Source organism: Hakea prostrata, chromosome 2 (assembly GCF_041222555.1).
Source record: "Hakea prostrata isolate BN-2017 chromosome 2, UWA_Hpros_2, whole genome shotgun sequence".
Lineage (NCBI taxonomy): Eukaryota > Viridiplantae > Streptophyta > Magnoliopsida > Proteales > Proteaceae > Hakea > Hakea prostrata.
The window spans coordinates 69,893,158-69,919,588 of record NC_142601.1 but is presented as its reverse complement, the minus strand read 5'-3'; the positions used below and the strand labels follow the sequence as shown (position 1 = coordinate 69,919,588).

Here is a 26,431-nt window from a genome sequence, read left to right as displayed (position 1 = left end):
CAAGCAAGGGCATATTCTCCAAAATTACAGAGGCAGCCCAGTCCACCTGTGCTTCTGAGCCGTTAATTCAAGAAATAATAGGGAACAGTTTGAGAAGACAGAGATGTGATCCACCTTTAAGGCTGCTACATTAGCATCTCTACAAGCTTCCGCCTCCATGGCAGTGGCAGAAAAGGATACGCCATACTTACTGCACCTAGAAGCTTCAAACCCACCTCCTGGTTCCCACACACTCACACACCCTCCCCAACCCCGCTTCTCTTTTGAATCCTCCTTCAACGCTCCATGGGTACGAATTATAAAGTGATCAAGAGGAATAGCATTTAAGCTTACCCGATTCTTCTTGAAAAAGATGTACATGTTCCACCAAAGTGTGGTTTACAGGTACCAACGTGGGGATTGGGTCTGGTATGACATGCTTGAAGGTGAAACAATTCCTTGATTTCCATACCTGCCATACAATTCATGATGTTCATACCCAAGTTATGTCGTCCATATCCGTGCCCTTGAACCTTCCTTGAAGGAAACAAACCAGTTCCTGAAGTCTGTGTCTCTGCGCTGCTACGTGCGTGTGGTGGTTGTGGTATATGCAGTGGTAGTGCAGTTGGTGGTGCTCGTTGAGCACTGCCGCTGCTACGCTCTTCTGTTTCTTCTCCTTCAACTAAACATCGGACAACTCAGAGATTTGAAGGAAAGGCAGAGATCCAACGAGATTTCAACCTTTTCGCTGATTCGCCGACGAGATCTAAAAGAAAATCGTTGTCGCCGGAAAAACCCACACCCACGAAGGTTATCCATGGATTTTTTTTCTCTCAGATGTAAGTAAGGGTATTTTTGGAATTAAAAAAAATTAACTATGGGTTAACAGTTTTACTAACAGAATGGACTAGTATGTTTATTGAATTGGGATGCCTGTGTTTATTAAACATAAAATGGGGTGTCAGTGCTTTAAGGCCTCCATTTTGGGGTGCCAGTGCAATTTGCTCTATACTAAATTATTGGTTGGGATTTAAAGCTTGATTTCAAATTTAAAAAGTTTAGAAAAGCCTTAATAAGGTTTGGTATAAAAGTGCACTGATGTGCATAGCAAATGATGTTTTCTGTGTTTGATCCTCTCACTCCAATGTTTATGACTAAGGAAGTCATCTCAAGCTCTTTGGATTTATACTTTCTTATACAATGCACCCAATATTTAACATCTAGTGGCTGCTACCGCCTCTGCCCACCCAATATTTTTCAATATCTAGAGAAATCTTTTTATTTAGGATTGAATCGGACAGCAGTGTGATTCCAACAAAGGTAGGATGAATGTGAGTGGAATAGGATATATAACACCTATTAAACAGTGTTAGTTGCTTTGAAATCTAAATGTAATTTATTGTATTAACGGACGCAACATTAATTTATCTTTTACGTCCATGCGTAAAAAACTCTTAACTTAGTTATAGTTCATTTGTAATACTCAAAATGGTTTTGGGCTATTTTGGATTGTTAGTATTTCATTGACACCCCTGCGTCAGTTACTTGGATCATATATGGGCAGTGAGAAAATAAATAATTTCATTGCATTTTCTAGCAGGTATGATTGAAGTCCAATCTCGTTGTTCATATTTTATTTTTAAAGTTTGCGTGTGATTTTTTTTTATATACATTGAATCTTTTGGGCCAAACATGATTAAGAAAAAACCAAAACCTTAGAAGTCATCCGGTCCAAGCAACAGATGGTTGTATAAATTATCAATGAATGTTTTTTATCAAATGCATCTATTTTGGGAAAAATTATATCTCTTCTTTGTATTTATTTTCCTCTTCAAATTTTGACTTTTAATTATCTTAATTAAAAAGATAAAAAAATAAAGTAAACTATTATCTCTTCTTCTTTCATAATATTTTAAAATAACCAAATTATCCATTGTTTTTACCTTTTTAATTAGTTATCGTTAAGTTTATTTATTTTTAGTTTTTCTTTTCTTTTCATTTTCTCACTCTTTTATAAGAATTCATATGTGATGTATTTTTTTTTCTTGATGCAAATAGGGGTCAAAGACCCAAATTTGAGGGTTTTGAAATTTCTTATATCGTCTTCTCCTTTTTTTTTTTTTTTTTTAATAGATTTTATTTTATTTTATAGTTTTATTTTCCCTCCTTTTGGGGAAATACATTGAATGTGTTGGATGTTTTTATATATGTTTTTTAATTCCCCCTTTTTTGTAGGAATCCATTAAAAAAAATAAAAAATTCATATAAAGTGGGGGAAAAATAAAATATAAAAATATAACTAATAACACATAGTGGTTTCTTATTTAAAAAAAAATTGAGAAAGGGAAAAAAATATAAAAATATAAATAATTACTTTAATTGATTAACATGACAAAAATAGAGATAACTTGATCGTTTTAAAATATCATAGGAGAAAAGAAAGAACAGAGCTTACTATTTTGAAGAATTAAATGTGAAACTTTTGAGAAGTAATAATAAATATAGACAGTCAAAACAACCAAAAGGTTGTTTGGGCGAAGGTGTTATAAGGAAACAAGCACCACTCGAGGTTTAGTTTGATAACTTGGTTTACAATTCGTGACATATTAGCTATGAAGATGCCGGAATGTAGACCCAACTTGTGCGTTGTTCGAATCAGGGAATAAAGACTGCAATCATCTTTTTTTTTAATTGCAAATTTTCTCATGAAGTATGGAGTTTAGTGCTGAACTGGAATGGGTATGGTAACCATATTAGCTCATCCTGGGGTGAAGAGATCCAGTGGGTGGCCACTTGCTTCCTTGGAGATTAAGTGGTCTGGTAGGTCAGGTGCCTCTCCTTTACAGTGGTAGTCTATTCCATATGGCAAGAGAGAAATGCGATGATTTTTAAGAATGAGTCTCACACTCCGGCTTAGGTCTGCACTCGGGTTTGCCATTTGATCCGTTATAGGTTTGTTGAAGAGGAGGTGAAGGTGGAGGATAATGATATCCCTAGAGCTTTCTTTTGACGGTGGAATATTAATGTAATTTTTCCCATAAGATGGCTTCGGTTCACTATTGGTTGAGGCCTCCGGAGGGGTGGCTTATAGTCAACACCAATGGCTCTGGCGGGGATGGCAGGGTTGGTTATGGTGCCATTGGGAGAGTGCATAGTGGGCAAGTCATGTTTGCTATTGGAGATGGTAATGCAAATACAAATGTCCTCTGATGCAAGTTAAAGGGTGCTCAATTTGGACTTACTGAAGTGAGAAAACTTGAGTTTTTTTTGGCGAATGTTCATCGTTACTCTTTGTCACGAAAGACTATTTCTTTACTGGGGAGGTTTGACTTGATTATTTCCACTACCAAGATTACTAGACTTTGTTGTTTTTTTTTTGGGTAAGAATTACGGGTATCTTTGATTGAATGAATTGTGGTTTATACCAAAAAAAAAAAAAAAAAAAAAAAACGACTTAAAGCAAGGTGCTTTTGCCATTTTACCCCCGAAGTAACAGTGGGCATTTGCGGGAATTCAATTTAGGGCATCGAATTCAAGAAACGGGTTTACCAAAAAGTTCTAGTAACGGAGGTATAGGATAGGACGGCCGCGATCCTTATAAGGCAAGTCAACTCAATGGTCAAAAAGTCAGACGCATCAATAAGACCACGCGTACGTATCTGGACGCGCGTTGAAGGCCACATTTCATTTTCAAAAATTAAAGCAGAAAATGCGTAGTGTCACGCGCGTTTGAGAAGTTGCAATATTCACGCGTTTTTAGTGCAGAAAAGTCAAAAAGCCTGGTTTCAAGAATAGTCGTAATAATCCGCAAACATCGTCAGCTACTCCTTCACCCAAACGAAATGGACTGGAGATGCAAAATCGACAGCTGCAAAAATCTCTCGGTTGCTTCTTCTCGTCTTCGTCTTCCACGGCAATGAAATATCTTCTCTCGGGTATTGTTGTCCCATGGAAGACCCAACGACTACATCAAGTTCAAGCTCAGCTGCTCTCGTCACCACTCTCTACAACTCAATCCAAGCTCTAGGCCGTGGCTTCGATGTTACCTCCGATATTCGACTTCTTTACTGCAAGGGAGCTCCTGGCTCTCGTCTTGTTCATATCGATGACCAGAACACTAGGGATCTTGTAATTTCAGATGGTGTTAGGCTTCCCAATGTCTCCGTTGATGTCGAGTGCTCCCGTGGGTGTAGCAGCAGAGTAACAACTGCAGTCTGTAGTTTCCACGAGGTACTGCGCTGGTTGATGTGGTTGCTGGGTTTTTAGTTTTGCTAACTTGTCTCTGCTTGCTACTTCAATTATTTTTTCCCTTGGATTCTGGTGCTAGATAGGAATTTCTTTGGAACTTCCTTAATGTCGTAGTTTCCTTGATCTAGGCATCTTTTGAGTCTTCTCCTGCTTTTGGTTCTAAATAAAACCAAATATTTCCCACCTGCTTCCTTTTCTGGCACTAACACTTTTTACTGGTTGATCGGTTGTTATTTAACCAATATATGTGATCAGAAAGGGCGATTATATTGGGGTTTCTTGTTCTCAAAAAATGAAGGATCACAATGTGAGGTCATCCTGTTTCTTTTCGTGCTAGGATTTGATCCCCTAGGAGATGTAATAAATAACGGGCGCATAACTTGTTCTGACTTATCAAAGGGTTGGACATTTCGATTTGCATTCTACTCAATCTAAAGTGAAAGTCAATAGTTTGTGCCCAGATAGCAATGAGCAGGAGATCGTATGCTGCTTGAAAAGTGATGGGTTGGGATGGCTGGCTTCATGTTAAACTGGCAAATACATCAATTCTCTGTTGAAGGTCTTACTTTGGATGTGAATTGTTAATGTAGATGTTAACAATCCTCATTTAGGGTTTGGGCATACCTGCTTGGTTGAAAGACCAATGATTCCCCACCTGTTGGATTCATATGGTCTGTGGGTCATGTTTTCAAGAATTATGATATTACTATCTGAATGTTCAAGGTCCTTTTTGACATTTGGTTGAAGTGGTTTATAATACCTAGTGGATTGAGCTCTTATAAACTTCATATTGGGAAGGATTGCTTGGTGTATAGTTTAACCCCTGTTAGAACATGTAGAATCTAAGGTAGCATTCTGGTGTTGAAACATTTTGAGTGTGGTTTCTGTCCTTGTGTGTTAAGTAGCTTTATCATTTAGTTTGAAGCAAGGTTTTAGGTTGAAACCGAAAAATATTTCCGAAATGGTCTAAATCACAATGGCGTATGATCCATCTTGGTGACAGCTCAAACATTGAAAACCTCTCAACAGCACGCAACTTCATTTTACTGTGTACTGGAGCTGAAGCATTTTGGTAAAAAAATTGAACTATGCTTTCAAGTATTCTACTTTACTTGACAACAACTAGGATTAAACTAGATTCAAAAACTACAGATTGCCGATTCTTATTATCAAAAGCCTTCTCCCTCCTATTTAACAGGGCTATTAGAGAGTCAGCTTTGTTTCTTGGCTTCTTTGCTCAGTCACGCTTCCCTGTTCCTTAGTATAGTCTTGAACCGTAATTTTGATTCTGTTCCTTGGCCTTGTCGAGTCATGTGGACTCATTAAACGCTTTGGAAAGGGAGCTGATATTATTGATAATGGACACAGTGGATGCATGCAGATTGGAAGCTCTTTATTTGTCAGTTTGTAGTGTCCTAATGCATCTGGATGCTGAACAATCTCCTCAACCGATGAATGAAGGGGCTGCACACATCCTTGCATCCCCCCACCCTGGTGGATAAAGGATCTTTTTTCATGAAAAGAATGCTGAAAAACTTTTGACACTTCAGGGTGACCAGTATCAATGACTCTACATTTGGGGGCTGGCTTAGATTTACTATACCAAAAGAGAGTGCTCAATCATATATCTGAACTTCATATCATTCCTAGAAACCTTTTCTGGTTTCTAAATAAAATAGAAAATGTAATTCAAATTCTTTCTCCAGGTTACTAACTTGAACTTATGTGCATGCTTTTGTATTCTGAATTCATGACAGAAGCAATGACTGTTTCTGAGCATTTTCTCTTGTTGTTGTTTTTGATAAATGGCGGAGTATTCTGTAAAAGGGAACAAGAGGTGGCACAAGAAATTGTAGACTCCATCCTATGGTAGCTCTTACTGCACTTCATATCTATAAACTTTGATATGCATTATCAAAAAAAAAAAAAAAAAACAATAAAAATTAAAAAGATAAAGACTTGCAGAATACGGCAAGGACTCCTGATGACTTTGATTACCACTTATCTTTGAATAAATACTGCAGTCATGTTCACCATAGTTCTTACTGCATTTCATATCTATAACCTTCGATATGCATTATTAAACAAAAAAAAACTGATAAAAATTAAAAAAGATAAAGACTTGCAGAATATGACAAGGACTCCTGATGACTTTGATTACCACTTATCTTTGAATAAATACTGCAGTTATGTTCACTTCCAGACTATAAGTTTATGCATCTGATCCCATTTTACAGTAACCACATGCATGGCTATGCAGTGGATGGTGGAGATGACTTGGATAGGTTTATTGTGGTTCAGATATAGCTTGTTTATTGCACAGCTGTACTATGTCTGTGTGCTTAATTAAAGTGCTACTTTCCTTCTGCCTGTTTAACATTGTACCATTTGCTTGTGTGTTTTATATTGTTTTATTTTCTAGTTTCACCCCCCAGGAGAAGGGGGCTAGCTGCATAACATAAGGGAATCATATGTATGGTAAAAAAAAAAGAGGCATGTGCATACTGGTGGGGTTGATGTCTCATCTTTCAGTTAGGATGTATTTTATTGTCCTTTCTTGTGTCCTGTTGATACTGCAAAGTGTACAGTTTTTATGATGATTTACAAGAGTAATACCTTTATTATGTATGTTTCAGATGGCCCAACATTTCAATGAGAATTCTGGTATATCAGGAAGAATGCCTCTTGGAAGCTTTAACTCCATGTTCAATTTCACTGGTTCTTGGCAAGTCGATGCTACAGCTACAAAATCCCTGGCCATGGTTGGGTATTTCATGCCTCTTTTTAAGGTTGAGTTGGCAAAATCACAGCTAGTTTTGCATCAGGAAATGAAGCGATCTGTTCCATACTCTTGGGATCCTGCATCCTTGGCAAGGTAAATGATTCAGTAAACTTCTTACCATCTTGATATGGTTACCTTATTTTCATGGAGAAATGGTAGCATGTTTCTTTCTCAGTGTTTCTACAGTGCTGGAGAGAACCAGTATTTTAACCTAATGTTGTTGGGATGCACACATGTAAGCATAAAAGTTACAACAGTTAAAACTGCAACTAAACAAATTGAATCCATATAGCAAGGAAGCTTCGTATTTCTAAATTCTACCATGTTGGGGACCTCTGTCTGTACTGGGGATGGAATTGCTTCCTTTTCTCCTGTTTAAAGCCTATATGATTTTCTGTAGACAGCCATAAAAATATCAAACACTGATAACTGTGTCAATGTCATTATTGTCTAGTGCACATACTATACTACTAGTTGATCTCCAGCATCAAAAGGCAACTTGAGTATTTGACGTTACTATCTCCCAAATACACATAGACCGAATTGCCTCATTCTAAGGGCATAATTTTTATGTAGGTACTCTCTGCATGTTTTCTATGGTTTCCAAGTCCTATTTATCAGTGTGTGTGTGTGTGTGTGTGTGTGTGTGTAAGTCAGAAGATATATGCACCTGGAAAATGTAAGTTATTTTCTGACTGATTCATGCCCTTTACAACCTTGCATTAAAACTTACACGGTCTATTAAGGGAAAGTTATGTAGAATCCCTAGTTAATGTTTCCAATGGTTCTTTCTTTCACCTTCATTGAAAATTTAATAGAAAGTTATGTAGAATCCCCTAGTTAATGTTTCCAATGGTTCTTTCTTTCAGCTTCATTGAAAATTTTGGTACCCATATCATTACATCTGTGACAGTTGGTGGTAGAGATGTAGTTTATGTCAAACAGCATCCATCATCTCCTTTATCAGCTACAGAAATTGAAAACTATTTGAGAGACATTGGGGATCAAAGATTTGTCGACTTGGAGAGCCAGTGGGATGCTGTTCCTGTCAATCATAAAGATAAAGTTAGTTTTCTGTTGCAGTTCAATTTTCTTATTTATAATTCAGTCATTATTAATATTAAATATGTTCCATTTGTAACATATGTAATTGTAGATATATGCTGGTACTGATCTTGACTTCTAAATTCCTGCAAATGTACAGGTTACAGATCTTTCTGCTTTTAACAACCAAGATATACAACCTCATCATACAAGTGTTCCATACCTAAGTGCAAAAGAGGTATTAGTTGTTTTTCTTGATATTTATTACATCTACTGGAAGATTGGTCAAATGATACATTTATCTCTGAAAGAAAATTTATAAAAGGCTTACTAGATTACATTAGTTTGCAGGAGCTTCTGTATTTCAGATAAAAGCATACCTAGTCTTTGAGGCTTCTGTTGCTACGGTGTGTGGGGAGGGTCATAATGTAGACAGCCTCATCCCCCGGCCTTGGAAAGGCTGTTTTTTTGACTCGATCCTTGACTATTAAGTCAAATTGGAAAAACTTCCATTGCACTGAGGCTGCCTCCAGAGTTATTTTAGATATAGTTGAAAATAAAAAGGGTTCTTAATACTGACAGAACTGTATTGTATTTTGTGTTGTGTTGTTTTACATGGTAGCTTTTTATACCAATGCTGTAGATGGATATGTTAGGGTATTATCACTTTGTTATCCTGAAGTCTCTGTCTGTCAGTTCATTTGGTGAGGATTTTTCCTGTTGCAGGATGTTACAGTCATTTTTAGAAGGAGAGGAGGTGATGATCTTGTACAGAGTCATGTCAAGTGGGAAGAAACTGTACCTTCAACACCTGATGTTATCAACATGACATTTTTGCCCATTGTTTCTCTTCTGGAAGGGTTGCCAGGGATAAAACATTTGGCTCGTGCCATTGATTTATACTTAGAATGTAAGAAATTATTAATGTCAACCTTCTTTATTGATTTGAAATTTCAATGCTGGTAGCCTGGTAGCAACTTATGATCTGATTTTGGATTCCTATGTGAGAAGAAATCAGTATTTCTTTTATAAGAAATCAATACTTCCTCCACCGACCCCCCCCCCTTTTCTCTGTAGGATTATGTGTTTACCAATGCAAAGTTGGTGGAGTAAAACTAAAGGATGAGAAATTTTCAATTCTGGATTTGTTTTCCATCGTGATAGAAAGGAGAGATGTAGGATTTATCAGTGGACTTCACCATTTTATATTACAAGGGAAACAACCCAATTTATTGTCTCAATGAACATCTTATTTAATAAACCAGTGAGGACAATATGAATAGTGACAAATGGAGATCAAAGTGAATAGCAATTTACTAATATCCAATTGTGGGCGTGGTTATGTTGCATGTGGCTTTGGAAATAGTCTAGGAGCAATGAACCAATAGAAACTATCACAAGGGGGAATTACACATGCATTCTAGGGAGCTGAGGTAGCCATGAACTGTCTTATGGGATCCATCCTGAGAATAACTCTTTCACTCTGCTGTATTACATATCTACCAGCATACATGTCACTGATGTCATAAAATTTTTAGCCAGCTGATTTATAGCCTCATCCTGTTATTAAGATGTTTTTGGTGGACCGGTACTAAAATGTGTTGTCATAATCATCTCAATTCATTTCTCTCATTATGTTGAAGATGCATTGGCTGTCCTTGTGGAAATTATTTAGGCATGTTAAATCTCTAAGCCTAGTGGTTCTCTTGCCTCCTTGCTTGTAACAAGATTGATTTTTAATAGCCTGTGCTTATGAAGGGACCGTGGAGCCTCATTATTTCTACCTTGTGTGTGTTATGAAATCGCTGAGGTAAGGCTGCATAGGAGAATTGCCCCCTGGGGGTCTCTACTTGTGCAGAAGTGTTTGACACCAGGTTCACCTTTTTATGTGTTATGAAATGATGAAGCCTTCTCAATAACCCCTTCAAGATCCTGTATCTTGGTGGGAGTTTTTTTTGACCGCTCACCAGTACTAAGCTAGTCAAGGGAGAAGAAAGAGGGCATCTCTATACATGTCAACCACATACTAAATTGAGCATATGTGATGTGGTGATTATCAATCATTACATTGGTGGTCAAAGCTAGCTCCTTTGGCAGGAATTTTGTTTTGTCCTTTTTTTTTGGGGGGGGGGTGCGAGTGGTATGAACTGGTATGTCCCAGATACAGGATCCTCCCAAGATCTCCAACCTCTAACACACTCATCTGCAATAGATTTGCATTAACTTATGTCCGAGAGAAGATACCTAGAGCTTTAGGTTTCCTGATAAAGAAAGAGGGCAACTTTATCAGGTGAAACATCCAAGTATGATTAGTTGAGCATACTGTTGCAACTTTGTCTAGTTCATATACATTTCCTCAAAGTACAACTCTTTTGGTTCACTGAATTAGCTAACAGAGAAAAGTATCTGTTCCATTTGCTTGCTGAACATTACTATATGATACTTAAAAGGCTCTGTGAGAAGGATTATTTGCTGGAGACGGTGCATGATACTTGGAAGAGGTAGAGAGGAGTGGTACACTAATTGGTTTTGTACCATCAATGATACTGAATATATGAATGCATTCTCCCTTCCTGGTAGCATATACATCTATTGCCTTGACTGTATTTTAGAATTTCTCTGATTATAAGTGAACCTCTGCTTTGATAAATATTCCAAAGAGCAAGTCACTGTAGATGCTGCTGGGAAAACAGCTTACTGTTGTCTCAGCTGATGCTACTATATTACATTAAATAGTTTCTATTCTCTTCCAGACAAGCCACCAATCGAGGAGCTACAATATTTCTTGGAGTTTCAAATAGCCAGAGTTTGGGCACCTGAGCAAAGTAATTTTCCAGGTCAGCGCAAGGAGCCTGTATGTCCTTCCCTTCAGTTCAGCCTGATGGGTCCCAAGCTTTACATTAGCACAGATCAGGTAATCTTTTTGCTCTTAGATCTTGGAATCAATTTTCTTTTGTTTAGAGAAACAAACCTGAAATTGGGGCTTCAAGAACGATAGGCAGAGATGACTACTTTTATGGTTGTCACTAATAGTGCTGCTGGTACTGGAAACAGATTTTACACCTTGGTCATTTTCACCTCAGTGTATCCAATCTCATCTTCATGTGGAGGTTCAGGGGGCCAATTTTTACCCTTGCCTTCTAAGTGTTAAAGTGGGATGACTTAGATGTGGCCTTGAAGGTCTGCATGCCTTGGAGTTTTTGCCGTGTTTAATCACTAATGGCATGCGGTGACAAATGCAGGTAACAGTTGGTCGTAAGCCTGTTACTGGGCTTAGGCTTTGCCTGGAAGGTAGCAAACAAAACCGACTTGCTATCCATTTACAACACCTCTCATTTCTCCCAAAAATTCTTCAACCCCACTGGGACACGCACATGTCCATAGGTGCACCCAAGTGGCAAGGGCCTGAGGAGCAAGACAGCCGGTGGTTTGAGCCAATCAAGTGGAAGAATTTCTCGCATGTAAGCACAGCACCCATAGAACACAATGAGACTTGCATAGGAGATCTTTCTGGTGTTTACATTGTCACAGGTGCTCAGCTAGGTGTTTGGGATTTTGGTGCCAAAAGTGTCCTACACCTCAAACTTCTCTTTTCCAAGGTACCTGGCTGTACAATAAGAAGGTCTGTGTGGGATCACAGCCCTTCAAATATCTCACAGAGACAGAGGCCTGATGGTCCATCTTCTTCAGCCACGATCAATGAAAGAGGTTCAGATGAAAAGAAGGCAGACAATTCAGTTCAATTTGGGAAACTGGTTAAGATTGTTGATTTGACGGAGATGTTGAAGGGGCCACAAGACATTCCTGGTCACTGGCTAGTTACAGGAGCCAAGCTTGGGGTGGAGAAAAGCAAGATTGTGCTACGTGTAAAGTATTCCCTACTGAACTACTGAGATCCGCTTCTATTGTGATTTTATCATCCCTGGATGGCATCTTGAGCATCTTTTTTTGCACAGGCCAGTCGTGTTAGCTTTTTTCTTGTGTACATTCCTTTTCTTTTAATAGTATTTTTTGTGCTTAGTTACACTTTTTGGGGCAGGTTTGTCTTTCTTTGAATGGTTTTAAGTCTTTTTCGTAGTAGGCCTTTTGAAGAGTTTCAACATTTTATAAGGCCTACTGCTTGGTTAGCTTGAGAGGAGCTGAGATAATTCAGTTGTGATTCTTTATTGCAGTTGAAAGGTATAACCCGTAAGTCTTGTGAATGTTCTCTCTCACGTTTTGGTGAGTAGAGTTGTATTGTTTTTATGATTATTCTTTTTATGAAATTGTTGTAAAGGATATCATTCTCGTTGAGAGTTTCTAGGAGAGAGAAGAGGTAAGAAGAAAACAGAGAGGATACAGGATCGAGAAGCTTCTAAAAAGGCGAAGAGGCTTGGCGGGGGGGGGTTTCAAACCACACGCAATTATGAAAAGCAGGGGGGGGGGGAAAACAAAAAACAAAGCCCCGCCGGGGGGGGGCCCCGGGGGGAAGGCCCCCCCCTCGGATTCGTCTGTTTCTGGGGTTAGGTTAGGGCTAAGAACAGAATATCCACTAGTAGACCATATCTTTCATTAAGATAGCCTGCTCCAATAGCATCCGAGAACCATGTCCTGTGTAAGTTGGTGACTTGAATTTGTAGCATGTGGTGAACGGTGTGTTGCAGATATCTCAGTATCCTTTCCACGCCTGTCCAGTGTTCTTTAGTAAGCCAATGCAAGTCCATTATCACTAATATAATTGCCCGGTATAGCAGGATGAATGAGTTGTGACAGTTCAAACTTTCATTGTGAGAACCGATGTGGTAATCTTAGTACAACTTGAAGACTCCGTGCATCAGATTTCATGAGATGATGAGTGATGAAGTGTCCTGTTGACATGACTTGTTAAGTTAGAAATTCCAATTATGGTCTGGATGTAAAATGGAAGAAAAGAAAGTTCAAATTTACATTTGTTGTATTGAATCGCTTGCGAATGCACCAAGGAATTGATTCTTCATGGAAAACGAGATGAAACAGGTCATAGAAAAAAGTAATCTCGGGAACCTGTAGAGATTTTGACAAATCCTACAATCTGATAATCGGCTATGATAGAAGTCGGTCATATTCCACCACTACACAAGCTTTAGAATCCATTCCTTTTCTGTCATCAATCAGCATACATGCTTCTACATTTCCCAGGTACACCGTTATTCATTGTCAAATTTGTCTCAGTTCTTAGCACCAGAAGATAATGCTCTCCACAGTAAAAGTTTAGCTGTGTTCTGGGTTTTTCTTGGACTACTTACTGGGGCAGAGACATTTTGTTCCTGGTTAGGGGTTTTCACCTGTAATGAATACATCTATTCTGTTTTGAGATGGGGTAGAGACACGTTTTTGAAGCAGTAACCTTGTTTTTTCTGCATCTTCATAGTGACACACCATCATAATGTCCAACGGTGAACTTAGCCATTGGGTGAATCATATCGTGTTGTGCATGTGTTTTTGTCCATTTTTGCGTTTTCGTTGTGTGGCTTTGCTGATAATCCTGACTAATCCTGTCTTTGTTGGAAAAAATAGAATCCGTTAAGCCATGTTGGCAATGGCAGAAGAACATTTTATTGTTGGAGTCTTATTGAATCTAAGCAATTACAATCTACAGAAATTGCATACCAAAATTATACATAAAAAGCACAACATTTTGCCTTAGTTTTACTTTTATGAGTTATTTTTTGTACCAAACGCAATAAAATTTACATTTATATCATCAGATACTGCCCACTTTCCAGTCAATGGGTTGTAAACGAAACCTGCAATCTCTTGAACCTGGACATTAACAGTGAAAACAATGTTACGAGCTGAGGCCACTTTAAGCATGAATTATACTTCAGGAAAGAGCACGTTAACGTAGAGAATATTACAGAGATAAACACTCGTTCCAGGATGAGGACTAGTTCTTCAGGAGTAAGGAAACTAGACCACTGATGTGTGCCTTTAGGGAGCTGCAAAAACAAAAAAAATAAAATACACGAAAGTAAGAAACCATGGAAAAAAGGCTTAACAAATCTCCTAAAAAAAACTCAGTAACAACAAAGAGGTGAAGGATCCACAATGTGCGGACCGTATTGTTTTGGAAGCTATGAAATGAAAATTGAAATTCGGTCTAAGATAATTCACATGTTTCTCAGTGGGGGAGCCTAGGTGCAAAATTTAAGTTGCGGTATTGCCACCATCAGGTTTTGGCGGTTTGAAACATGGAAACAGCCACCTACATGAAGTGAAGGCTGCATATATTTGTTCCTCCCAGATCCTGTGGTAACAAAAGCCTCGTACACTGGGACATTCTTTTATGTTGTCTTAATTTCTAAATGTAGCCTGTCAAACTGGACCATGACATCTCAGCTATAGCAGAATATGATTAGAAATGGGTCTCTCTCAGATATCTGAAAGATTTCTTGGAAGTTTCAACTCTCGAATGCATCTCCTGAAATTTGTGGAGTCTCCACATGCATTCACTATTTGACTTAAAATTTCTGGACCAATACACCACAAGATTGATAATTATTCCCATACCTCATCATTAAACCATCAGAAATGAGAAAGATAAGACATACCCAATGGAGAAGGTACTCAGCAGCAATTATGGCCATAGCATATGATCTCATAGAGCGATTTAGTGTAGAGATTACAGTAGCTCCACCAGAAACAGTTAATGCTGACAAAGATTTGCAAAATTCAGCAGGATCTGCTACATGCTCAATCACCTGCAGTTAATTTCAGTCTTCAAGGTGCTGATTAAGGAGAAAAAGTTTCCTCATCCCCACCCCTCCCCACACTACAAGAAAAGAGAAAAACGAAAGAAAAGAAAGATACGTTTAAAACAGTAAATTTCACAACCAATGGAATGAAAATTTGCACTAGTTCATGATTTAGGAAAAGAATACTTGATTTGCTAGGAAAGGAAAAAGAAATGAGCAAAATTAAGCACCATTTCAGACAGAAGGTTAACCACATTACTTGATTGTCTCTAATGATCAAGAAGAAGATTACTTAACATGATGAAGAGACAAAATTGATTTGAATATTAAGACAAGAATTTGCGAATATTTTTTACTCTTCTGTTCAGTACTCACACTAAGAAGCTATGCATTAAGTCTTTCATCTCTGCAAAGTATTGCAAGGACTTTTTGAGTCTGAGATTTGAGTACATACCTATGACAGTATATAAATGGACCATACAAGATTATAACCTAAAAAGAAGGTAACAGCATTGTAAAAGAAGTTGAAAAGAAGATGCTCATGATTACTCCATCAAGAAAACCAATAATATATATCCAGTGAACACTGAACTCATGTCTCCAACCCTTCACCAAATAATAACATACCTCTAGAGCAATTACAGCATCAAACTTCCTTTGTTCCTCAACCAACTTTTCTGTCCATAAATGTACATGTATTTTATATGAGCTACAGAACGAAAAAGTTTGACTTGGAAAGTTAAAAGAAAAAGAATCTTCTAGCAAAATTAGATTTGAGTATAGAAATGATCAACAACAAACTAAAAGTCCAAGACAATGAATATTTGGGCTATCAGTGCAGAATGAGTCTCAATATACAAATTAAAGAAATAGCTTCATGAACTGCACTAATCCAACATATAAATGTGGCAAACCCACCAAGTGAACATAACCAACTGATATCACATTCCTAATGAATCAACATTGAGCCATGAATCACGAGCAGGACAAATTGTTGTCAGATCAAATCAAAAGGTATATTAGACAAACTAATGTCAACTTGCTGAACAGCAAATCAAATGGTTGATTTGAAGGTTTCTAGTAATCCCATGCCTCAAAAGATTATTGCAGTGTAATCTTGAAGGCAAGCAGCAGTAAGCCAGTACAGGATGTTCTGAAGGGTAAAAACCAGACAGTAGTTTTCTCATGAGCCAGTAAGTTCTTCCCTGAATTGATTCCTTACTTTCCAGTTCAACAAGTGGCCTACCCAAATGGATACTATTACAGTTGCTAATTCCGAAAGCTCAAGCTATTAAGGGGCCACAACAATGTATATCAACACACACTACCTGCATGTGCAGGGCACCACACACACAGAGACACATACAAACCAGAGTTCTGTACATGACACCATCATGTGGAAGCAAGGAGACCATGGCAATATATAGCACAAACTCCAATGCTACCATGTTACAACCACTTATCCCAAAAGCTTGAGCTGTTAAGTGCGACAACAATATATGTCAACACACACTGACACGCTTATTCACAAAAAGGTTTTAGAATGTGTATTATGAATCTTAGCTGCCTGGAGCAGGACTTGTGCAAAGTTTCCACCTCTGAAGATTTATTTACAATTTCTTTATCAGTATCGTGGCTACAGTCAATTCTTCCCTCCCCCACTCTAAACTAGACAATTGGTTGATGTCAAGTTGGCTGCTCATTCTTATTTGCCAATCCACTACCTAACTAATACACTGCTTTATAAACATGTATACCAAGAAATCTGTCAGCAAAAGAGGGTTAAAAATAAATAAATTAAAAAAAAAATACAACAGAAGAATATTGGGGATGTACCGGCAGTTGTGCAACAATATTCTATTGATGTCATTGGATCCAGTTCCTGTGCAAGTTAACAAAACTATCAAAATCCAAATGAAGTTGAACTTTTCAATTTTGGAAATTAGAATATTTCTTATCATTACTGCCAATATTTAGTATCCATGTAACAAAGAGGAAAGAATTATAAAAACAAACCACACATCTTAGGTTAGGGAGAAAAGTGCCATGGTGAATCACAGAACGTAGGTCTTAGTCCCCCAACTCATTGCCTATTGTAAACTATACATGTTGGAAGATACAATCATCCACCCAATCACACAAAGTGGGTTCCATCATTGAACTCCAAAAGTCAAGGCCTGCTCCTGAGGTCTCTATAACCAGACTAACTTTTATAATTTATCTCACCCATCCCTGCTAACAAACTAACCAAAAGAGAAAGATCCCATAGATAAGAATGTTTAAGTAGAAAATGTAAATGAGGGGAACTAAATAATATATTACAAAGAGATTATACGAGGAAGTTAAATATTTCCAGACTGTAAACAAAACAGGAACCCACATTGTTGTTGCAAAATCCTGTTCGGCAGTGCAAGCGAACCTGCAAAAAATGTGCTTGATAGGGTTGGTCGAGGAACGTCTCTCACAATCGAGTAAGTAGAAGCTCATAGCTTTAGAAGAATAAAACAACTTGTAGAGCTCTCTATGCTAGAGAGAGTAACCCAAGAGTGCGTACTTGTTAATGAGGAAGGTGTGGGTATTTGTAGATCTTAGGAGAGGTTACCTTAACTGTGCAGTAATGGAGTTTGAATGGAACTCTGTAATTGTTGCTAACTTCCTGGAGAGATGAATCTTATCTGCCAAGAGAGTATTACTTGGATTGTAGTTGTGGAGTCCAACCTGAACTCTAAGAGCAATTCAAAATACCTGACTTGATCGGAATCCCTATCCCTATCTTTAAGGAGGTTGGATATGATTCAAATTGTGCACGTTGCTTAGTGCCTTCGTTTCATATGTTTATTTGTGGTCCGACCAAGGTTTGATCAATCCGGTTCTTCTTTGGTCAACCTAGGTAGGTCTATTATAAATCGTCCATAACATAAGCCCCCTAGTCACTTGGTCACTTTAATTCCATGTTTGGGGTTTGTTCCGTGTTAAGCCCCCCAGTTCAGTGATTCTGTTCAACCACAACCAGTTCGACCATGTCTATGGTTTGAGCACCACGAAAATTCATATACGTTTGACCAAAACACTGGCTTAAATAAAGATGATACAAAAGATCTAATCTCCATAAATGCACTGCTTGCAACATTGGTCGAGCAAAAGTCAGGCCAAACTCTGCCCGACCAAATCAAAGCTTGATTAAGAGGAAAACCTAGTCCCTTGGTCCTAGCATGGAGCCACCGTGACCAAGTGGCATATGGTTTGCCTCAAATAGACCGATCAGGATAGCGATTGACAAAACAAATACAACAACAATAACAACAACAACAATAAGCCTTGTCCCAACTAAATGGGGTCGGCTACATGGATTCTTGCCCTCCAATCATTTATGTTCAAGGCCATGCTAGATACAAGGCCTAAGCTATACATATCCTTTCGCACCACTTAGGTCTACCCCTAGCTCTTCTAGTTCCTTCAATATGGATTATATCACTTCTCCGTACAGGAGCATTTATAGGTCTCCGTTGTACGTGGCCGTGCCACCTCAAACGACTTTCTCTAAGCTTATCACTTATGGGAGCAACTCCCAGACCAACTCTAATATGATCGTTTCTTATCTTATCCATCCTAGTTTTGCCACTCATCCATCTTAGCATCCTCATTTCTGCTACATTGAGTTTATCTATATGATTCTTTTTAACAGCCCAACACTCAGCACCATACATCATAGCTGGTCGAACAACGGTCCTATAAAATTTTCCTTTAAGCTTTAATGAAATACGCGATCACATAAGACCCCGGACGCACCTCTCCACTTCATCCACCCTATTTTAATTCTTTGGGAAACCTCATCTTCTAAATCACCTCTTTTACTTATGATTGAACCTAGGTACCTAAAACAATCACTCTGAGGAATCTCTTTATCATTAAGTATCACCACCTCATCATCTGCCCGATCATGACTAAAGTTACAAACTAAATATTCAGTCTTCGATCTACTAAGTTTAAAGCCTTTTGATTCCAAAGCTAATCTCCATGATTCTAATTTGGTATTAATCCCCACTTGGGTCTCATCAATCAACACAATATCATCCGCAAAAAGCATACACCAGGGGACCTCATCTTGAATGTCTTTGGTTAATTCATCCATTACTAGTGCAAATAGATATGGTCTTAAAGTTGACCCTTGATTGACAAAACAAATATGACTAAAAAAACGCATCCGATAAAATTGCCAAAAAGGTGAAAATCATGCTCGACCAAGAACAAGGTCAATCAAGGAATTTTAATATTAAATAAAGTATGGTCGACCGAGTGCAAGATCAACCAACAAAAGCATTAATGCAAATATTTCGCTCACTGTGCAACTCTTCGCATCGCTATTTAGCATATGACTTCTCGGCCACAGAAACATGGTCAATTCTGGAACAAATATAGAACACTTTTTGACCATAGAAAATGGTAATTGATGAACCAAATCAAAATATTCAAGCACAACAAGTTGTGGACTCACAAAGGTATAAAGCAAAAGATGATCAAGCAATTTCGAGGTCATCATAAAAGCTAGGGTCAAAGGTCACTCCACAAATTAATAAGCTGCCTAGGCTATCTTCAAATTTGATCGAGCACAAGTCAAGCCAAAAATCGTTCGACTAGATCAAATTCTGGTCGGAAGAAACTTAGTCCCTTGGCCTCGAACATGGAATTAGCGTGACCAAGTGACTGGGGGGCTTATGTTATGGATGATTTATAATAGACCTACCTAGGTCGACCAAAGAAGAACCGGACCGATCAAACCTTGGTCGGACCATGAATAAACATATGAAATGAAGGCACTTAGCAACGTGCACAATTTGAATCGTACCCAACCTCCTTAAAGATAGGGATAAGGATTCTGATCAAGTCGGGTATTTTGAATTGTTCTTAGAGTCCAGGTCGGACTCCACAACTACAATCCAAGTAATACTCTCTTGGCAGATAAGATTCCTCTCTCTAGGAAGTTAGCAACAATTACAGAGTTCTCTTCAAACTCCATTACTACACAGTTAAGGTAACCTCTCCTAAGATCTATAAATACCCACACCTTCCTCATTAATAGGTACGCACTCTTGGGTTACTCTCTCTAGCATGGAGAGCTCTACAAGTTGTTTTCTTCTTCTAAAGCTATGAGCTTCCACTGACTCGATTGTCAGAGACGTTCCTCGACCAACCCGGTCGAGCATAGTTTTTGCAGGTTCGCTTGCACTGCCGAACAAGATTTTGCAACAACACACATTATGGTTCCAAGCTAACTATAAATGATCCAAATATTCTCACTATGAGGACTCTGGTACAAACACCCTGAGATTTTTAAAACGTTAAACTCAATGTGCTTATGTCGCACTATCATTTTGATGTCGGCTATGCCTGAAAGCTTGGAGGCTAGTGAGGTGCACACATGGTCAGGACAGATTACATATGATGTCTTTTGGCTTGGTAGTATCCAAGAAACTACATGCTCTGTCTTCATAAGTTGCAGTAATTAATGAAGGGTGTTCTTGTAATCTGCTGATAGAGGGTTTTTTTGAGTTATTATGGCTTAAGCTTTTCCTAATATGGCTCTGTCTTGGGCATCTTACTTATCAGGAACAGGACCCACCACTGAAGGTCTAATATTGTGTTTTAAACTGAACTCAAGTTGGGGGGCAATAGCTTGGGACATGCAATCTCTTCCCTTTTTCAGTCAAGAATTGTTGGAAGACTGGTTTTCAGCAGTGACGAGACTTCCTCTCAAATGTTTTGCCTTCCTAACCCAGGAAAACTAAATCAATCTGGTGAACCTTCCAAACCTCAACATTAAAATTTTCTTATAGTTCACAGACAGAAAAACATCAGAAAACTTAATTTATCATAAGTGGAAAATATTATGAACTTTCTCATAAAGCTCAACTCGACTAATGGAGAACTCAACTTTCATTTCTTCATTTGTATTCTTCTTGCCTCTTTCATTTCTGTTTTGTGTGGACATCAAGTCTTCCCTACTTTGTTTGAAAGGATCCATGTAGCCAAACCCCCTTAAGTTGGGAAAGGCTGGGTTGTGTTGTGTTGTAAACTAACATTAAACTGAACTTGAAATCAAAGTTATTTGTGACTATATGAAACCCTAATTTAAGAAACTACAAATATTTTCATTTTTTAAATCTCCTAGCTAAGTTCCTAGAAATCCAAGTACCCTACATTTCCCCAAGATTGTAAACTCTACTTTTTCCATCACCAAGCTGTTTTGAATAAGATTCTAAGTAATTGACTCATGTATGTAAAAATTAAGAAGAATCCGAGTCAGGAAAAAATTGCACACTAATGTCAGGATTGTAAGAAGTATGACTAGAAGCTGCATATCAACATCAGGAACTTAATGTGTCTACTTCTTATATTAACCACTACTTGTTTCTAAAATCTGAAAAGGATAATTCCAGATGAATTTGACCCATTAACGATCAAAGCTCCAAAGTTCAAAAATAGCCAAATTAGAAAACAGCTTCAGTTCAGAGGTGAATACATCATGGTTTTTCCCTTTTTGGGAGGAAAGCCCCACTCATGTCAATATTTAATGAGGTGTTAGGCAAATTGCAATGAAGAAAGAGAAAGTCAGAGCTCATGTCAGTGTCCTCTTAATGCTTTTGACCCTGTGGGAAGAACACTGGGTAAAATCCTAAAGTAAATTTAACTGTATGACCATTCTAAGGAATTCTACGGACAACATATTTAAACCACAGAGAAAGATTTACAAAGGAATGGGTAAAAGTATTGCCCAGAAAAATGAACAACAACTTGTTTGCATAATGGAAGAAATACAAAAGACTGTGTATAAGTGTAGTTGATGGCTATACATTTGCACATGGACATATATGGAAAGAAGTTAGATGATATTCCATGTTTTAGGATAGAGGACACATACCGCATGAAGCTTTGCAATTTTGATGTTTTTCTCCACTGCATCTATTCCTGTTACAGAAGCTCCCATTCGGGCCAGAGGCTGTAGCAGCAGTAGAAAAACATCATGAGCATACTCACTTGCGGCTGAAACTTTGAATGAAGTAATAAAATAATATATGCTGAATGAGTCCATATTACATGCATTCATCATTCATTTGCATCATCATTACCTCATGCATTTATGAGAATGACATTAAATTAATAAATTCATTTCTCATTCCAAAATAAAGATAATTACTATTATTCGATAGAATAGACTGCCAAAACAAGATTCATGGAGCAAATCCCGTTTAGCTGGGATGAGATCTAATTTGAGTTTAATTATTTCTATACACTTGCAGAGATATTCTAGCACAAAAGACATCAAGAAAATATTAAGAGCTATTTCATTAAGCTAGACACCAAGCAAATATAAACATTTAAAAAAGCTACAATGAAAAAGCTCCACAGCCTGAATAATAGCCTTTTCAAAAACCATTCAGAGGCTTGAACATCCTCCAAGCATTATCTACAACCTGGGCAAGCAGTAGGCACCTCACATAATCCAAGACAGCAAAAAAAATGTTTCTGGTCCAATGACAAGGTTATGCATGCAGGGCAGGGGTATCTTGAGGAACCATTGGACTGGAATCTATAACCCCATGCATAGGCCCTTCAATTTTTTTGGAGGGTCCAAGTCTATCTTATAGTTTTTGGAGGAAAAAATAAGGCTCCTAACCCAATGGTTTTGAATTTGCACCCTTTAGACTCATGCATGGACATGCCCCCTCTATGCCAAGCAGTATAATTAAATCATTGTGAGAAATTTATCAAGTTTTATATGTTGAATGGTTATGCACAATGCCAAGTATGACATAATAATATCACTGGATGAATACCAAAGATTAAATTAGGATAGTACCTCTGAAAGAATACCACCTCCACAACCAACATCCGCAATTTTCAGTCCTTCAAAAGGCCTAGCACAATAAGGATCCTTTCTGAACAAGCATAAACAATCAGCATTTAGAGAACAATGATGGCAATACAATACGTGGTTTAATGAGTTAACATATTCGGAAATAAGAACATAAAATAAGACAACGAAAACAAAACGTCACATACAGTCATAGCATCTCAGAATTCGGAACTCATAAAGATTTCATAGTTTAGAAGAAAATATCATAAAACATCAGACGAACGAAAATTCTTTATATATATGAATATTTTATAAAGAATTAGTGTCAACAAGTTAGCTTGAAAATTTTGACCTGGCATGGATTTTCAGTTTCCTTCTTTCGTTGTACAAGATTATACGAGAACTGGGGAACCATATAAGTTTTCCCAATATTTGAAAGTCAGTACAAAGTTCCAGACAATGCAAGCAAGCCAAAAGGCACATCAAGAAGTATTAGATTTTTCTTTATATTGGAATTAATAGTTCCTTAATTCAGACTGCAAAGCATGCAAAATGCAGACCATAAAGTACACAAGCTCTTATATTAAAGAAAGCAAGCAAATGTTGCTTCCTTTTTGGCTAAATCATGCACCAACAAAGTAGATATTGAATGCCTCAACCTTTGAACTTTGGTCCATTGTGTACTCTACTTGTGTGGGACCCATGCTAGAGATTTCCCAACAAATTATGATCCTCCATATGCAACAACTTCAGAATTTATTTAAAAATATTTCACTAGAGATTAGCTCATTGGAACTCTATTGTGTGATTTTTTCTATATTATACTCACTTGCTGTTTTAATAAGACAAAAAGTGAATTTTACAGAACTTCTAGTAGTGTTCTGTTATCGATTTCTTCAATAGATTGTCTCGTTGTCATGTGCACTAAAGACAGAGCCTCACTGGTGTTGGCTTGATTCTTCTCCCTGCTTCAACTTCTATGTTCACCTAGATACTGTGAGTCCATGAGAACTATGGTCATTTCTCTGAACCAGAGAGCTGCTGCATATGGTGATCTTTCTCTTGTGTTGACTGTCATCTCTTCTTCCTATGTTAACCCTTGTTGGAGATATTTCTTTCCAAATAGCTCAAACAAATTGCTATGAGAATCATCCTAACCAAATGGCAACTGGATACATCTAATGTCATAATGTTTGGTGTTCAATAATTACATGAATACGGGGAGATTCTTGATATCTCATTAGGAAAATGACTTATCTTGCAATGAACGATATCAATAAACAGCTCAAAACACTGAAACTTAATGGAAAGAAAGAGTTATATGTTTCTTATTTTTCTCCCACCTACAATAATCACTTTGTTAGCATGCAAAATCATTTTCCCCTACGCAGTTGCCTAATAAGGTGGTAATGTAATGGCCCCATAAGATGTTTGCAGAAGAAGGGGAGGACAATATAATCAACCTACCTGAAATGTCGGCAAAGAGTGGACCGGATGAAAGAAATTCTTGCTGGGTTCAAAGCATGTAATGGTTTAAATGGTCCTTCAGGGTCCCACCTGCCCATTGCATAAGAATAAGACCAAGTTAGATACCATGAAACCCATCATGTAAGATCTCAGTTTCTTCACAGATATATGATTGGAAGTATAAGTAATACAAACACTAATAAAAAGTAAAATAATTATGTAGTTATAACTCATAACTAATCTAAGAAGTATTCATAAGTAATCTTAGAAAGAGAAAAGACTTCTGTAAATCCACAAAGGAAGGTCTTCCTATACAACCCACCGAATTTTTAGTTGCACTGAAGGATGACATGGCATTTTGATTTACTTAATCATCTAATTTGCCATGTATTGGCATGCAACCACTTGGTTGCGGAAGCAACCTCTTGTTGGTCCTGGATTCAAAGATCATCTTGCCATTTGGATAGTTCCCTTCTAAACTTGACATATCAAACAGGGGCCTTAGTTTCTAGCTATCCACAAAATTGGACCAACCTAAACAGTCATGTGGCTGGTTTTTTGTCTGTATGAAACCCTCCCTATGTAAGCCATGTAGGAAACAGCTGCTCTATAAACATATAAAAATTGATAAACAAACTCATAGTGAAACAAAAAGCTGTGCTCAACTACTTCCAGATTTAATTCTTAATCGGTCATTTTCTTGAAACACAACCAAAGCCAATCAATAACAAGAAGGCAGCAGAGCAGGATTTTCGGTCCCAACCCCCTTTCATGTGATTTCACTAGGGCTAGGGTTGTGACGGATCTGTGGTGGCGGCTGGTTAATTATAATATACAGATAACCCCTCATGGCTCTCTGGCAGTATCAGATCCTAAATCTTCTATTTAAATATTCTATCAGAGAAGAAGCAATGATTGGAAAACCAAATTGCTAACAAGGTTCTAAACTTTGATTTACAAATAGATTTCACCCCAAAGGAGTGGATGATACCAACTCACCAAGCCTTATCACAACGTATACAGGAGTTGGCAATTGAATAATATTCTGCCAAGCTGCTCCGTTACACGCCCTTTCTGTCGTGCAAGGAATTCGACGGATACGGTAGAACTCAGATATGAATTTCTCAAACAAGAAAATTCAAACCTAGACATAAAAAGAATCGTCTAATAAGCTCAGTATTGATGACAAACGCTTCACAGATGTTAGAATTTCAATCCCAATTGTTTAGCTGTAGTTGTCGTGTCCTCAGTTCGTGGTTTTTCTTATTTAGTGATTTTAATACGATGTATCCAAAGCCAAGTCCATAAAAAACATATATTATGACAAGTTATGCCATAATTTATACCAGAAAAACGTAAAATTGTACAAAGATTAGACCAACTAAGATATTATATAATGTTTAGTTTTCCAGGCTCACCAGGTTTCAGCAATGGCGGAGAACTTGGCTAATTCCACCTGGTTCAGAGACGAAGAAACGGAAGTTCTCACCGCATTCCCATCATTCTTTTCAATAACCTTCGCCGGAGATGTTTCGGATGCTGGAACAGGAAATGGATCAGGCGAAGCAGGTTGAAGGACATCCGCATAAGACCTTATTTGGAGGAACTGAGAAGATCCCGAGATCGAGAACGGTGAAAAAGGAGAATTGCAGCAGAGAGCTCGACATAGCTTCAACGACTTCGTAGCCATTTGTACATTCAATCAATGGAATTTTAGGGTTCAGGAGGGTTTAGTAATCAAGTTTCGAATTCAGAATCGGAGAGCCAGAGCTGGCAAGGGAAGCAACCGTTAGCTTCGACGTGAGCTGACATTGGTATCGTAACTCGTACAAGAGGTTCAGTTCTCTGACCGCGAATAACTCTAGGACAAGGTTGGTCCGGTTGGTCCTGTCGGTTCGAACCTGATCGGAGTTGAACAAGGTTTGGGTTGAGAATGAGACACCTTGGTTCGAACGGTTGGTTAGGGCTGAAATTTCGTGCTTCGTCAGGTTGACCAAGCATTGAAGGGTATTGTACTCCGATTCAACTTCAGCAACATTGTGCTATTAACAATCGAGATTTCGATATTGACTGTTGGCAACTCAAGTCTGCCTCATTGTACCCAGCCCTGACTTAGCCGTAGGAAAGACTGTAAGTGTTGGTATTTCACACATGAAAAGAGGGTAAGAGGAATCTTTCAAGGGAGATTTCAAAAAATTGGAGGCAAAGTGAGGACCAAGTATTGGTATTTCAAAGTTCGGATCTTCTCCCCCGACAGAGACCACACTATGCTCCATTAACTATTGTTGACCAGGAATTACATGGGGATTGGGGAGCCACAGGGTTGAAGTGATGAATTTTTTT

The 26,431-nt window shown here is 38.0% G+C and overlaps 2 protein-coding genes across 2 annotated transcripts; one reads left to right on the top strand and one right to left on the bottom strand.

The window, feature by feature from the left end:
- Positions 1-3,763: 3,763 nt before the first annotated feature.
- CAD1 (MAC/Perforin domain-containing protein) lies at positions 3,764-12,412 on the top strand. Its single transcript, XM_089146404.1, has 7 exons — positions 3,764-4,209; positions 6,864-7,102; positions 7,879-8,074; positions 8,214-8,291; positions 8,780-8,963; positions 10,807-10,967; positions 11,296-12,412. The coding sequence occupies exons 1-7, from the start codon at positions 3,928-3,930 to the stop codon at positions 11,944-11,946; spliced, it is 1,791 nt and encodes a 596-aa protein (XP_089002530.1). The 5' UTR covers positions 3,764-3,927; the 3' UTR covers positions 11,947-12,412.
- Positions 12,413-12,892: 480 nt separating this feature from the next.
- On the bottom strand, positions 12,893-25,922 carry COQ3 (coenzyme Q 3). Its single transcript, XM_089146403.1, has 9 exons — positions 25,507-25,922; positions 24,089-24,178; positions 22,625-22,703; positions 21,686-21,763; positions 16,603-16,648; positions 15,394-15,443; positions 14,623-14,772; positions 13,930-14,010; positions 12,893-13,834 (listed from the first exon to the last, which is right to left on the bottom strand). Exons 1-9 carry the CDS (start codon positions 25,776-25,778, stop codon positions 13,727-13,729), a joined length of 954 nt encoding a protein of 317 aa, XP_089002529.1. The 5' UTR covers positions 25,779-25,922; the 3' UTR covers positions 12,893-13,726.
- Between the last annotated feature and the right edge of the window lie 509 nt (positions 25,923-26,431).